The 14,070-nt window shown below is 44.1% G+C and overlaps 1 protein-coding gene and 1 long non-coding RNA gene across 2 annotated transcripts in view; one reads left to right on the top strand and one right to left on the bottom strand.

Moving 5' to 3' along the window:
- The first annotated feature begins 402 nt into the window (after positions 1 to 402).
- LOC137150887 (uncharacterized) overlaps positions 403 to 14,070 on the top strand; it is a 29,652-nt gene continuing 15,984 nt past the window's right edge. Inside the window, exon 1 of the long non-coding RNA XR_010919112.1 lies at positions 403 to 594. This is a non-coding gene — a long non-coding RNA (uncharacterized lncRNA). The remainder of the gene's footprint in view (positions 595 to 14,070) is intronic.
- Positions 5,657 to 14,070, bottom strand: part of RCAN2 (regulator of calcineurin 2) — a 59,613-nt gene continuing 51,199 nt past the window's right edge. Inside the window, exon 4 of the mRNA XM_067544930.1 lies at positions 5,657 to 14,041. Coding sequence (XP_067401031.1) covers positions 13,881 to 14,041 — 161 coding nt within the window. The 3' untranslated portion in view covers positions 5,657 to 13,880. The remainder of the gene's footprint in view (positions 14,042 to 14,070) is intronic.

The following is a 14,070-nucleotide window of genomic DNA, read 5'->3' as shown; positions in this document are numbered from 1 at the left end:
CCCCCCACTCAGGCCCCGCCCTTTCCCGGCTAAGCCCCGCCTCCGCCCCGCCTATTGTTCGGCCCCTTCCTGTGCGCCGCTCCCCGCCCCCCCCAATGGGCAGCGGCGCTGTCAGTCACGTGTTGGGGGAAGGCGGTCGTGGGCGAGGCGGAAAGGGGCGCGTGCGCAGTTGAGAGAGCAGGTGATCAGCATCCTGGGGGTTGCCATGGTGCCCCACCTCCACTGGCCCGAGCCCTTCCTGCTCCTAGCCCAGGCTGGCTGCCGGCCTGCGCCCCTTTCCCCTCCACGCCCTGGGCATCCCAGGGCCCCCTCAGGTGGAAGGTGCTGGCCAAGGGGGACTCGGGGCTCGGTGAGCCTGGCCCAGGGGCAGGCCTGGGGCCCAGCTCAGGGTGGGGCTGGAGGCAGAGTGGCCTTTAGTTAAACCCTGGACGCTGCTCTGTCCCTTTGGCTTTCAGCCGAACCAGCCCTGCTCAGCCCTGACCCCAGCGCCCTGTCTGGAGCAACCCCTCCAGCAGCATGGGCCCTCGACTGCACTGCCGCCGGCCAGGGCGTAGAGCCAAGCACCCGCTGCCAATGACAGACAGCTTGATACAGGTATGGCGGAGTTGCCTGCGCTAGCAGGGGCTTGGACTCAGTCCTCCGGGTTCCCATCCAGCATTATGTGGACTACACTGGACGGATCCTGGATAAACCTGATTGAATTAAGTTTAGTACCTTTGGGGTCCATTATAGTAAAAATACAATTTTTTGTGTTCTTGTAGGGCTATAGGTAATGTTTCCAGGAGACTTGACTAATGTACACCTTGGGGTCAATGGTAAGAACTTCAAAGAACTGTTTAGTACCATATGTATGAAGTGGGCTGCTTTTCTTTCCCGTGCTGCTCATATAGCACTGCTACTGATTTCCTTGCTGCAGGAATTGCAGCTTGTCCCTTACTCTTCCCCAAATTAGCAAGATCTCTGAGGTGGTAAACTCATTTTGATTTCACGAGACTAAACACAGATTTTTTTCCCCCAGTAACAGATAGGGATGATGCAGAATCATATCCTGTTAAGGCACATACAGCAGGAAGTATAGTGGAGAAGTCAGAAGTGAGTGTATCACAAATTACATGGAAAGTAGTGAACAGCAGGGACCAAAACACCTGTATCATGTGACCTACTTACTATGGTTCCTTTGACACCACCAAAAGCCATATTGGCACAAACAGCATGTAGAAGCATTGTTGTGTATGCTTCCTCTTGTGTACTGTACAACACTTGGACTTCTTCAGCACCTCTACTAGTGAGGGAATTTGCTTCTTCACCATTGGAAAAGCCTCCAGCACGAAGGAGTGTGTGTTTTCCATGTGTTCCTATACTCTCAGCACCATTTTTTGAACATGTAGTCACAGAGGAATTTTACAAAGGACTGCTTGTTGGATGCTACATTTAGAAACGTTCCATGGACACACAGGGTGTCCAACAATCCAACCTTAGATCCTTTCCAGCACTGTGTCTCTGCAGTTTTTATGGAGTTACTTTGTCATATCTGTCAAAGATTTCAGTTACAAAATTAGCTTTGTCAAACCCTTGTAGGAACTGCCTCAAGAATTCAGCAGCCAATTCATCACGTGTGTGCCATTCATCTCCAGCCATCATTTGCATGGCAGCTGTGGCATCACTGATGTGCACTGTGGTTTCTTTGTTGCATACTCTTAGCTTATGGATTCTTTCAGCTTACCTGCTGATGCCCTAATTCAGCTTTTTCTGTTCTTCTCATTGGTCCACCAGCATGAAAAAGGGACATAGGCAGAGGTCCTATTGGGTGACTAAAACAGTTACTGTTGAAACATCATCTCTGCACCTTGTTAAGGACAGGGCTCTGGGAAAAGCAATTTCTGGACTGATAGCTACTGTGATTGTTCCTCCTTTGCCAGACTTAAATATGGTTGTATTGGCCATGGCAGGTGTACCAGATTTCTTGATTGGACCGAAGAAGGTACATAAAATCCCATAAAAATCAAGTGCACTTCCCAGAAATCTCTCCATTTGTTCTTCTCCAATATCTGCTATTTTCAGCAGAGACTCTTTACATCTGCTGTTATACGCAGTCCAGTAGATATGTTGCTAAGCACTTTTGGATGTGATTCAGGGTCAAATGGGATTGTCATGTTGTTGATGACATGGTTGGCAAGAGCTGTACATGCTCTCCATTGCTCTTCAGTACAGAGGCAAGGACTTGTTTGTGGATTTTGTCTTCACTACTTCTTGTTAGGTGACTTTCTCATAGCTTTTGCATAGTCACTCAGGACACGTCTTGTGGGAGTCCATCTACTAAGGGCTGGCTTCTTGTCAGTCCTACAATCCCACTGCTGCCCTTTGAATCTTGGCTGACAGTATTCTCTGTTCCCGCATCACTCCAGATTCCATTGAAGGAACCAGATGTATGATATACAGCAAATCCCCAGCCTCAAAGGCATCATGTACTTCTTCAATGAGACTTAACACATCAAGAGTGTAGGCTGGTATCTATCTGGCATAGTCAGGTCTGTTTGTAGTATGGAACACTATGCGTGTGGGGCAAGTTAACCAGTAAACACCACAATAAGGTGTTGAAATTAACTTAAACAGTAAAAATCTCTAGTCATAGTCAGGTTTCAGTGTTGGAACTGTGCAAAAAAATTACACTTTTTTAACCTCATCTACAGGCTTATGGCACCTTTAGAGACCTCCACATCATACCTCATCTGAACATACAGAAAGTAAGCTTTCAAGTGACATAATGTGTGGATGTGTGTAGGGTAGGCACATCCTTAATTATGTGTTTTGATTTGGTGGGGGAGGGGATGTATTTAGGCAGACTTTTCATTACTGCATGGCAGGGCTGAGTTTTTATATACCTCCAACTCATCAAACACCTGACAGTACAGGTGTTCTCCATTGACAGGTGTAAATGCTCAGTACCGTACGGTTGGGAGTCGTATAAAGCCATAGGCTGAATAGAAGGGAATGGAGTTACTCTTGATTTAAACATGTGTAAGATCAACATTCATCCTCAGAACTTTAGACATGCAAGTCTATTTTTTCTCCTTCTCCCTCCTCTCTTTTAATGAACAAAAATGGGACCTGAACCAAAGCGTATTGAAGTTAATGGGAATGCAGTGGTCCATGGCCATCCCTCCCCATCAGTCTCAGTGGGAGGCCATGCCCCCTCACTACATTGTGCCCATGGGTGCAATGCTCAACAGGGAAATTAGCAGTCAAAGGTCTCTGGCTCTCTGGGCAGGGCCGAGTAGCAAGTAGTCTAAAGGGGCTCTGGGCTGGGCCAAGCAGCAAGCAGATGCAGGCCATCCGGCATAAGGTGGGTAGGCTGCAAACCCCGACATGGGACTGGCAGCAGGGGGTAGTGGGACCGGGGCCCACCCTACTTCACTGGGTCTCAGCCCAGGGATCTGAGAGTGGCAGAGCCCTCCACCACTGGGTCAGTAGGGATCCTACTGAAACACGCTGACCTAGAATGATTCTGGCAACACAACCGGATTAATGTCTGATGTCCCTGGGCTACTTCCTACCTCTCTCTACTGAGGTTCCTCCAGATCCCCAGTGGAAGTCCCAGTAGCTCCTCTGGGTACTGGTCAGTTGGCAGTCCCAACCTCCTCTGGGTCCTTGGTGCTGTAGAGCTCCATCTCAGGCACAGGGCTCTGCTGTGGACAAGAGACATCTGCTTCCTTCTCCAGTTCTTGCACTGGGCTGCAGGGCCTGCCTTTTAAAATGTCTATCCCACCCCCCTGCTTCTGGTGAGGAGGGGTGTGACTTGCCTGGCTCCATGGGTGGAAAGTGGTTTCTTCCTGTCAGTCTCAGAGGGAGGCCACACCCCCTCACTGCAGGGAGCTATTCCATTCAGTTTAATGGGCTTTGTATCAGGCACATTAACTGTAAAGCTCGGAAGCAAAACTCACTTTCCATTTGAGTTTCTGTATGCAGTGATTTCAAACTAAGAGCAAGTGGATTTTGTTCCAAGTATTTGTTAATCAGTACTCCGAGGCTATCAAGTAAATGCAAGTGGCTACTGAATTTTGTTCAGAACCAGTTCTGTATTTTTTGTGGCAGAAAATTATTTTTTCATGTTAATATATATAAAACCCTTGGCACTGCCATTTGGGAGTGGTCAGTGGCAAAAATTGCAGTTGATAGAAAGGCTATTGCGTATTGAGCCAAACCCTGGACCATGAGCAAAGCTTAAATAAAAGTTTCGCTTTGGAAAACAGAGTGTGTTGGAGGCAGTGACCTGACTTCAGGCCAGGGCCAACCTCACTGGAAACTGAACTGCAGCTGGCACAACCTATAGCTCTCCCCTTCATCCAGGAATGAGATTATGAGAGACTGTACTATGCAAAGACCCAGTGAACGTATCCTTTATATACCCCCAGCCGAATCAAATGTACACACCTCAATGGTGTGTGTGTCATATATGCATCAGTAAGCTCTCTTTAGCACATAGGGTTGTATCATTTATTGTCCTTTTGCACAGCAGGTTCACTCCCTTTGGCTCTTCCACTGGCACACAAATAAAGATCTGCCCTTAAAGTATAAAACATGGCAGAATCAGGAACAAAAACAAGCTCTTGTGGGGCAGGTCTTTTGCCCACTACAATGAAAGCAAACTATTTCTGTCTGGCCCATACTGTTGGATGTTAATTATTTATTAGTAAGGTATTAATTGTACGTTTCACACTCACACATCTGTCTAGTACTAGTAATATACAATGGCAGGAAGCGAGGGTTGTACATAATCCCTTCGAGGCCGGATTCTGTCCCCTTGCATGGAGGGATGCCTTACTCTGTGAAGTTTATTTCAATGGTCTTCTCATACAGTAAGGTACCACTTAACTGAGGGACAGTGCAAGCATTTGGTCCTCTACCATTTTACCTGTTTTCCGTAAACATGGAGGATTGGTGTTCTGTTGCTATCTGAACACATCTCAGTGCTGGGGATTATAATATAAGATGTGGTTGTTATATTAATCATTCATTTTCTTAGCATCTGTGCTTTATTTCATAATCTGAGTTATTAAAGCTCAAATTGACAAATGAAAAACTAGAGGTCCAAGTTTAGTGCACAATTTCAGTGTATGGTGGAAATGTATATTATTGGTCTGATTAAAAAAAAAAAAGAATATCTATGTGACATCAGTACATAGACATTGACGGACTGGATTGGATGACCCAAGGTCCATCTAGTCCAGTGTACTGTGTCTGACAATGGCCAGCACCAGATGCATCAGAAGAAGGTGCAAGAAACCTTACATTAGGCAGATGTAAGATAAAATTGTACACAAGTATGTGGTTAACAAAACCTACTTAGGTGCCTTTAGGTAACTGTTAAACACACCCAGGTGGTCAGTGGGACTTGAACCTTTATCCTTCAGCACCAGAATGAGGCCTCCTTCTAGATTAAAGTGCTAACTGGCAAGTGTATAGTTGCCAGGGCTAGCCACTAGAGGGAACTGTGGGCATACACATTAAACCAGCATGCTGCATTTATCTATCTGTTGTTACATATAGCTAGAATGGGAGTAAAGTTTTGTTGGCCGTGGGAAATGCTTTGGCTGCTTGAAATCATTATACTGTGGTGATTCATGATAATCAAAGGAAATTAAGCATAGGCAAGAAGTTCAGTAATTCCACCAAAATGTTTAATACCATATTAGATTTCCACTGAAGTACAGAGCTAATGTGAGTATTTGTACAAAATATATGGTTAAAAATAGTATTGATTTATAATATGTACAGATATGTCACATCTGTGTCAGCAATCCAGACACTTGAATGAGAAGAACATGATTAATGGTCTCAGATCCACAATAACATACATGAAACGCTTCTGCAGCTAACCACAATAGGACAAGTTGCCAAATCAACATTAAGGATGAATCAGTCAATAAGGATGACAGAGTCCTTTCAAAAATTTCTGAACAAGAAGCTGTCTGCTCTAAAATGGATTCAAAACATTTATACTTTTTTTTTTCTAAATTGAATAGTGAAGAGAACCTCTCTTCAGAACACTAATGAAGACACAATGATGGTCTTGTATTAGACACTAGAGTAATGATCAGTCACTTTCAATGGTTTATTAAACAAGGCTGATTTTCTGATGTACAGTGGATAGACCAGTTTACTCCTGCTGGCCTGATTCTATTCTCATGAAGTCAATGGGAAAACCTCCGTTGACGTCACAAGAGCAAGATTGGGCCCTCTCTATCATGGTTATGAATTATAGGGGATTAAATCATGGAGTCTTTATTTGGGTGCTGAATGCTTTTAATTCCCATTGACTGTGAGGATGATCAGTGCCTCCCAGCGGTTCCCAGTGCTTACTTGAGCCAGATTCCCTTGACAAAGAGTCCTGGACTCTAGGACTTGCAGATACTGCATTGTTGGGATATTGGTATTCAAAGTGTCCATGGATGACCTTTACCCATCTGGGAGTGAGCATGTTAAATGGGTCGATAAACCTTATTATGCCTTCTGAGCATCCTTACATTGTCTACACTTAGGTATTTACAGTGACACAGCTGCACTGATACAGCTATGCTACTGTAAGAGTGCTTGTGTAGCTGCATTATGCCAATCGGAGAGAGCTCTCCTATCGACATAATAAAACCACCTCAACAAGCGGCAGTAGCTATGTCAGTGAGAGAGACTCTCCCACCAACATAGTGCTGTACACGAGTGCTTGTGCTGGCAAAAGTTATGTCACTCAGTGGTGTGTTTTTTTCACACCCCTGAGCAACAAATGTTTGGCTGGCATAAGTGCTAATGTAGACAAGGTCTTAGAGACAGCACGGGGTCTTGCTACACCAGTGAGAATGCAGGGTAGCATTTTGTCTTAAGGAGTGCAGGCACTGTGCTACTTCTTAGGGTGTGACCTATTCTCTTTTCCAAGCCAAAGAGTCTGCACTGGCCAGTTTGCAGGTGCCTCACCCTCGTTGGGGTAGGGGGCACTCGCTCCTCACAGTCCTTGCACTCAGTTGAGCACAACTAGTGGAACCATGGCCAACCCTCACAGCATGTGAGAAGAGAGATCTCTTGTGCTCCGCTCCTCCTTACACATCACACATAGGGGTACAGTACAATCTGCCCCATAGGGAGGCTTTTAGCCACACCATAACTCCAGCTGCAAACTCTTTCTGCTCAGGTGAACCTAGTACATTGTGAGTTGCTGAACTTCCCCCTGCATGAGCTTCTTGAACAATAGGGGCCAAATGCCTCACAAGCATAACTATTAATTTGTGTTGTTACACCAGAGATAAATTTTGGCCATGGTCTGTCCAGGACCTTAATCTGTACTTTATATTTTTTAGCCAGCAAAATCTGGTAATTTATTGTAAAGTGGTTTCCCCAAGGAGAATGCAAAAGCTTCAAGATGAGACACTGCTTCATTTTTCTTACAAGTTAGCACAATGGTTAAATAATTGCAATACTTTAAAAAAAATCTTCTTGCAAATGTAGTTTATTAAAGAATCTTGACGATAGGGGGAGGAGGGAACCTGCAAACAGTGTGCTGGTGATTTTGAATTTCACTGGCTAGCAGGAAATTACTCAACCAAAACCAAAACTAGTAGCAGTTGCACTAATCAGGATTATTCCTAATAACCTGCCCAACAGCCCTCTTCCAAGGAAAACTAGTTCCAACCCCACCCCTCCAGATCTACAACAAAGTACTGTAGGACTGTTGTCACCTCAGACAAATCATTCTGATGAGTCGGGGGGTAATTCTAACAAATAATTTGCAGACTCTCCGTTATCATGCAATAAGTAACTATGGGTCAAATGCTCTGATGTGTTGAGTCCCCTTTGAAAATGGGGCTTTGGTGTAAGACGTGAGTCAGAAATAATCATTCTAGTTGTTACCTGCTCTGAGCTTCCCAGTGCATCCTGCCTGCTCTAATGTCTATCCTGTTTATGTTGTAAACCTTCCAGGGGGGATTGTCTTGATTTTTGTCTTGCACAGCACCGGTCATAAAATGCATGCACAACTTTGTGTGTGCAGTCAGTTGTGTAAGTAATCATGGCATGAACCAGTAAGGCGCTGAACAACAGCTGGAGGTGAACCACACCTTCAACTCTGACTCCCAGGAGTCACTCAGCATCTTGTAGGATCAGGTCCTGATTGCACACTATCATTTGTGCGTGCAAATGCCCTATTACAGAAGTGTAGCAGCCCATTTGAATGTGCAGATTAAATGCTTAATGGGGTTTCATGCATACAATTTCTTTTGTTTACATGTGCCCATAGGCCTGTCTGGAAACATGGCTCCAATGTTCACTTTAGCAACCATTGGGCTTATTTCCAGGCAGTGTGGTTTTTCCCTCTTATGCACTATTCCGACACAAATTGCATTTAGACAACTTTCACGCTTCAGCCCCATTCAGCTAAAGAATCTTTTCTTATGTAGCAGGGGCATGCTCACATGCTGCCTCGTAGTAAAAATAATTAGGAATTATACAGCACATTTTATCCCTGGATCCTATCACTACTGCTTTTTTATAACAAAGACAAAGAATAAGGCCTACATTTTCAAGAGACCAATGACTTTTGTGTGCTTCAATTTTTGGATGCCAATTTGAGACACCGAAGGGTCCTGATTTTCACAAAGTGCTGAGCACCACCCCTCTGAAAGTCAGGCCCCTTTAAGATGTCTCACATTGGGCACCCAAAATCACTAGTCGCTTACGCAAATTAGACCTAAATGACTTGCACAAGGTCACACACAAGAAATCGATGGCTGAGCTGGGTAGAGAAGCCGTATCTTCTGGCTCTAGTCCTTTGCCTTAAACACTAATAACCTTTCAAGACTATCCTAGAAGAAGAAAAATACCCTACTTGAATTGACATGGTAGACCATAAACCATCACTCTGCTATTTTGTAGTAATCAGGATTATTAGTATTTTTTTTTTTTTTTTTTTTTTTTTTTTTTTTAAAGGTTAGGCATTTTCTCAATGCCGAGTTACCTATTTAAACATACATATGCATCACGTTTACCCATTTTAACAGCCTCTGTGGAGCCATTTCACTTGGTAGGGACACATTTGCTCTTCTGAAGTGATGCAGTGTGCTATTTTTACATACTCCCAGGCAAACTCATATGGTATAAGCTGTGTAAATTCATGAAAGTCAATGGAATTGCAACTGCGTACATCAGATCTGAGTTTGACTTCATATTTTGCCAGGAATTGTCACAATTTGTATAGCAAACAATAGCGACTGAAGTGCAGGCTTGCAAATATCACACTCATATTTCCTTTACCTTCCTGCTCCAGAAACACAGGCCCACTTGAGCTAAAGGCTAAACTCCAGTCAGCAACATGTGGCCCGTGACACACATTTAAGCAGTTCTGATTCCATCCAGTAACAAGCTGTAGTGCACAGTCAAACTAGCCCGTTCGTAGACTTTTAGTCTTTTTGAGGATTGCTTCTCAAAATGCCAAAAGCAAGCAGAACACATGGACAAATCATCGTTTGCCATATTTATTTTTTAAAACTAAGCTCTGAGTTATACAAGTGCAAAAGTGATTCATTAGCCAATAACTTTTTTTAATACTCCTATAAAATATGACTAAATAGAATATTTTTAAAAGGTGTGTATAATGGAAATGCTGACACAAAACTAACTGTCACAGTGCTAGGACATACCACTGTAAAGTTTCGCAAGACTATTTAACTGATTATCACGCTATACAAAAGACATTCCCTTTATCTCAAGAAAGACCCTTTTCATGGTCATTGAATGAAAAGAGAACTAGCCAGTTTGGGAGCAAATAAATGTGAAAGAGCAGGATTGTAGTTTACCCACAGGACACATTTTAACTCTATTCAATGTTTTTTTAAAAGTACTGATCCATTTAGTTCAGATATTATAGCATGATTTGAGGGAAGGGGACGATCCTGTCATGGGATCAGCTAGCGTGCTGTTCCAGGGATAACACTGGGACCCCACAAGAGTATGGAGGTCTCACTGCAACAGACTTTAGATATTGACCACTATTTATCTTTGAAATGCTTGAGCTCCCTGCTTTGAGTTTAGGGAAGTTAAATGCACAAATACATTTACAAAAGAGGTCATCGTATGCAGCGTATGAAAGAGTCTAAGTTCAGAGAAGACTGGGGAGGACAATGGGGTAGAGGGACAACAGCAATAGCAATTGTAAACTTCATTTTCTCTACTCCATTTCTAACCAGAGAAGTGGGCAATGTACATCCACTAAAGTGTACCATTTCACCTCTGGAAAACCATTTCAGTAGTATCTGAGAACCCATTAAAAGCAAATTAAAAGAACCAGGGCCAAATTCTGCTGTCATTTACATTGGTGTGAATCAAGAGCAATTCCACTGAAGCCAGTGGAGCTGGCCTGATTTATAGTGCTGTTATAAAGCAGAAACTGCCTTTGGTGTTGTAAATCCTCATGCAATGAGTGAAAATCATAGTAGCCGAGTTTGCAGATCCTACAGAGACAAAACTCACATTGAAGTCAGCAGGGACTTTGTCCACAAAAGGACCACAATATCTGTACTACTGAATTTATATAGAAAATTTACTTTCCAAAGTGGTCGCCCTTTTTGAGGAAGCGTGTTTTCCATACCAGTCAGGCTTAGACTGCAGGCGAGATACAAAGCACACTTGCTAGGTTCACAAATGCTGTTATTTTCATGCTAGAGAAGTTAATCTATAATATCAGAAGTATTGTTCTTTTCAGATGGTGATCTATTACACAGTGATTTATAAACCCTGATTGCAGCCACAAAAGGATTCCGTTGGGTTGTCTGAATCTTTCAGTTGTGATTTTCTTTCTGTGGTTTGGACAGTGAAGCTATCTCCCACCCCCTCCTGCGTGATATTTTACAGCTACACTCTTTTAGGACCTACCGTAATCAATGAACTATGCCTGTCTTTAAGTATTCCTTGTGTGTATGTCCCATGAAGACAGAAGAGAACATTAAACTACAACTTCATTCACAATAGGACTTTTAATCCAAGTTGGGCCCAAATTATGTAGTTTGGACCAGGATCCAAATCCCACAAAGTTTGAATTTGCTTTGATGTGGAGACTAGATTTGGGCTCCTTCTTCATTTTTTCTTTTTGTACATAAAATGACCAGATCCTCAGCTGGTGTAAACTGAGGTAAATGGAACTACATGGATTTACAGCAGCTGAGGCTCTGGATCCCAAAGCTCTGCTATCTCAAAGTGACTGTTTTATGCAGGAAATATTACATTTAAACCTGACCTAAAAACACTTCTCATAATCAACTGTCTAAAGCCAAGGGATCTTGCCATCAAAATAGCTTTTTATCTACACAGTGACACATGAGAAAGAAGGGGGTTTGTTCTCCTTAAATACTATAGCTTGCCTGATGTACCATTTTCAGCAGGAATGGTCATATTATAGTCCTAGGGTGCAAGGTGATTTAAAATAGTAATATCATCCTTTAAATCAATTCTGAAAGCATCGACAAAAAGCAATAAAGTGAAATATCTGAAAAGCTATTCTTTTTTGTTAAAGTCAAGTCTCATTTAGGTTAGGTCTCTGCTGCATTGAACATGCTTGTTTAACCTAAGTGTGAATGTGTGCAGTGAGAAGCATCACCATAAGGGTTATGCATAAGCAAGGCTCTAATTCTCAGTAACAATATTAAAGAATGGTGATGATCAGAAAAGGAACTCTGTAAAAATGGGCACATTCTTACTCCCACAGCTCTGTTCCCCCCGTGTGCAGTGAGAATTCTCTATGCTGATTTTAGTGACAAAATTACATGTTTTTCTTTCAGTCAGTATTTCTGAATCAATACAGCAGTGAGAGCATGAGCTGGAGTCCACTGAAGTGTGTGCATCCTTACTGTTAATTAAGATTCTGCCACTGGAACTTTCAGAAACTTCCTAACAACGGAATCTTGATTACAGAACCGAGCTTGGTTTCAGCTCCTAGGGTGACCTTGCAGGATTGGGAAGTAGAAAAACTTTATTTTTACTTGTAAATGGAGCAAATTTGATAGGAAAGTCATTGAGACTTTAGACATGAAAACCCTCTCTACAGTTTTTTTCAAGGGGAGTAGAACTGCAGTTCATTAATTTATGCCCCAGTCCTGCAAAGTCATATGCATATGCTTAACTTTCATTTCAGTGGAACTACTCCTGTGTGTAAAGTTAGTCTCAGATGTCTTTGTAAGAGCAGGGCTTAGCTCTCTAGAAAGCACTTTCTCAAATTGGTGCGTGTGCTTGAGAATAATTAACGAATATCTGCCCAGGCAGAACATCCAAATATCTAAGTACTGTCTGCTACCAGCCACGATGAAAGCACAAAAATGTCATTAATCCAGTACATTTATGAGTGAGATAGGAGAATAAATTCCATGCAGTCTAAATTCAAGTTTAAATGTGGTCCTGTTTTATTTGGCCTGGGAGGATGGGTGGGTGGGAAATACTGCATACAGCTAAATATGGATCTTAAAACACATCAAGCAAAGGGGGGAGGGGAAGTGCTGATTATTAGGGATGGGCAAATATTTGCAAAGAGCTGGAATATCTGGGCTATCCAGCGTACCACTCTGGAAACCTCTGCCCATCACTGCAGTTTGCTGCTACCGCAAGCTAGCAATGAATCCCAGTGTGATGGGAAGTTAGTTCTCCACCCTCAACCTCAGGGATGCAGGGAAAGAGAAGTAACACCCTTGCCCTCCTCATGGGAAGGAATGTGAGGATTTCCCCCGCTGATGGCAACCTGGCCTTCTCATTGGAGGGCAAAGGACTGAAGGGCACCTCCCCCTTCACAACATGCTGTCTCCCTTTTCAGCCCCGTCCACTCTAGGATAAAGGTCCCCAAACTGTAGGGCATGCCCAGGCTAGCCCTCAGGGGTAGCAGGGAGAGAGCGTCATTCTGGCACCTATGGCCTTGGCCTCTGGCTCGGCATTCAGCCACCCTTCCCCGCCCCCAGCCACAGTACCAACCCCCAGTCCCCCATCTCAGCTCCCAGCCACTGCAGTCCCACTCCCCGCCTTTGCCCCTGGCCTTTACCACAGCCTGCCGACCATGGCCCTGCTCACAGCTGCAGCCCCCAGCCCCGACTGTGACCCCACTCACCACCCCAGCTGCAGGGGGGCACAGACAAGGTAAGGGGGCTGCAAGATAAAAAGTTTGGGGGCCACTGCTCTAAGCTGTCTCAGCCCGATTTAAAGGGCCAGTATATTCACAGCAGTAGGGGGATAGGAGTTTTCAGTCCTCCTGATGAAACTGAAACATGCAGGGAACCTGCTGTTCCCTGAAGAAGTTGCCAGGGGATGTAAAAGGCTACTAGAGTGTCCCTTCACAAGATAAATGCTCAATAAGTGGAGGTGAAGGGGTTAAAGGCCACCAAGCTGATACCTCACAAGATGACACCAGTAAGAATGAGGAACAAGGAAGAGACCCAGGTCTGCTGAGGAGTAGTGGAGGGCTGGGGAGGGGATCCTGTGGGAAAGGGGCAGAGAGTGATATTCTGCTAGTCTGAATGTTAATCCCAACATCAGACTAGCACAAATTTACTAAGCGATGCTTCTGGTTTTGCTATCATTACAGTGCAATGCTATGAAAAACCCTCAAACTGAACCCCCACTTCTCTTCCCAGCCTATTCTACCCTCTTTCACAAGATCCATTACACATGATGGCAGGTGATATGGCTACATGTACAAAGAACTTTTTCCTAGCCCTTGTGTTAGACAGGCTTGAGTACAGAGAAGGGATCTCAATGAGCTAGATGTCCCATTACCCACAAGGCAATGGCTGCCCTTCAACAAAACATAGCAAACAGAAAAACAGAGCTGTGCTGGAGGAGAGAAGTGCTGCTCCGGCTGGAGAGGCTCAATTAGACATGGGAGGAGGCAGGCCAGGACGCCGGGTTTGAATAATTTTTGGCTTTGGAGAATTCTTTGGGTCCTCTTCTTCCTCTGTGTCGCTGTCACAGACGTGCACCACCACGCTCGGGGTGGACTCTGTCCCTGCATGCAGCTCGTACTTCTCCCCTGGAAGTAGACACAAGTCATTAGGTCAA

Source organism: Emydura macquarii, unplaced genomic scaffold (assembly GCF_026122565.2).
Source record: "Emydura macquarii macquarii isolate MOO-44397 ecotype Brisbane River unplaced genomic scaffold, CSIRO-AGI_Emac_v2 contig_1039, whole genome shotgun sequence".
In the NCBI taxonomy this organism is placed as follows: domain Eukaryota; kingdom Metazoa; phylum Chordata; order Testudines; family Chelidae; genus Emydura; species Emydura macquarii.
The sequence above is the reverse complement of the archived record's forward strand: the minus strand, read 5'-3'. Positions and strand labels throughout refer to the sequence as shown.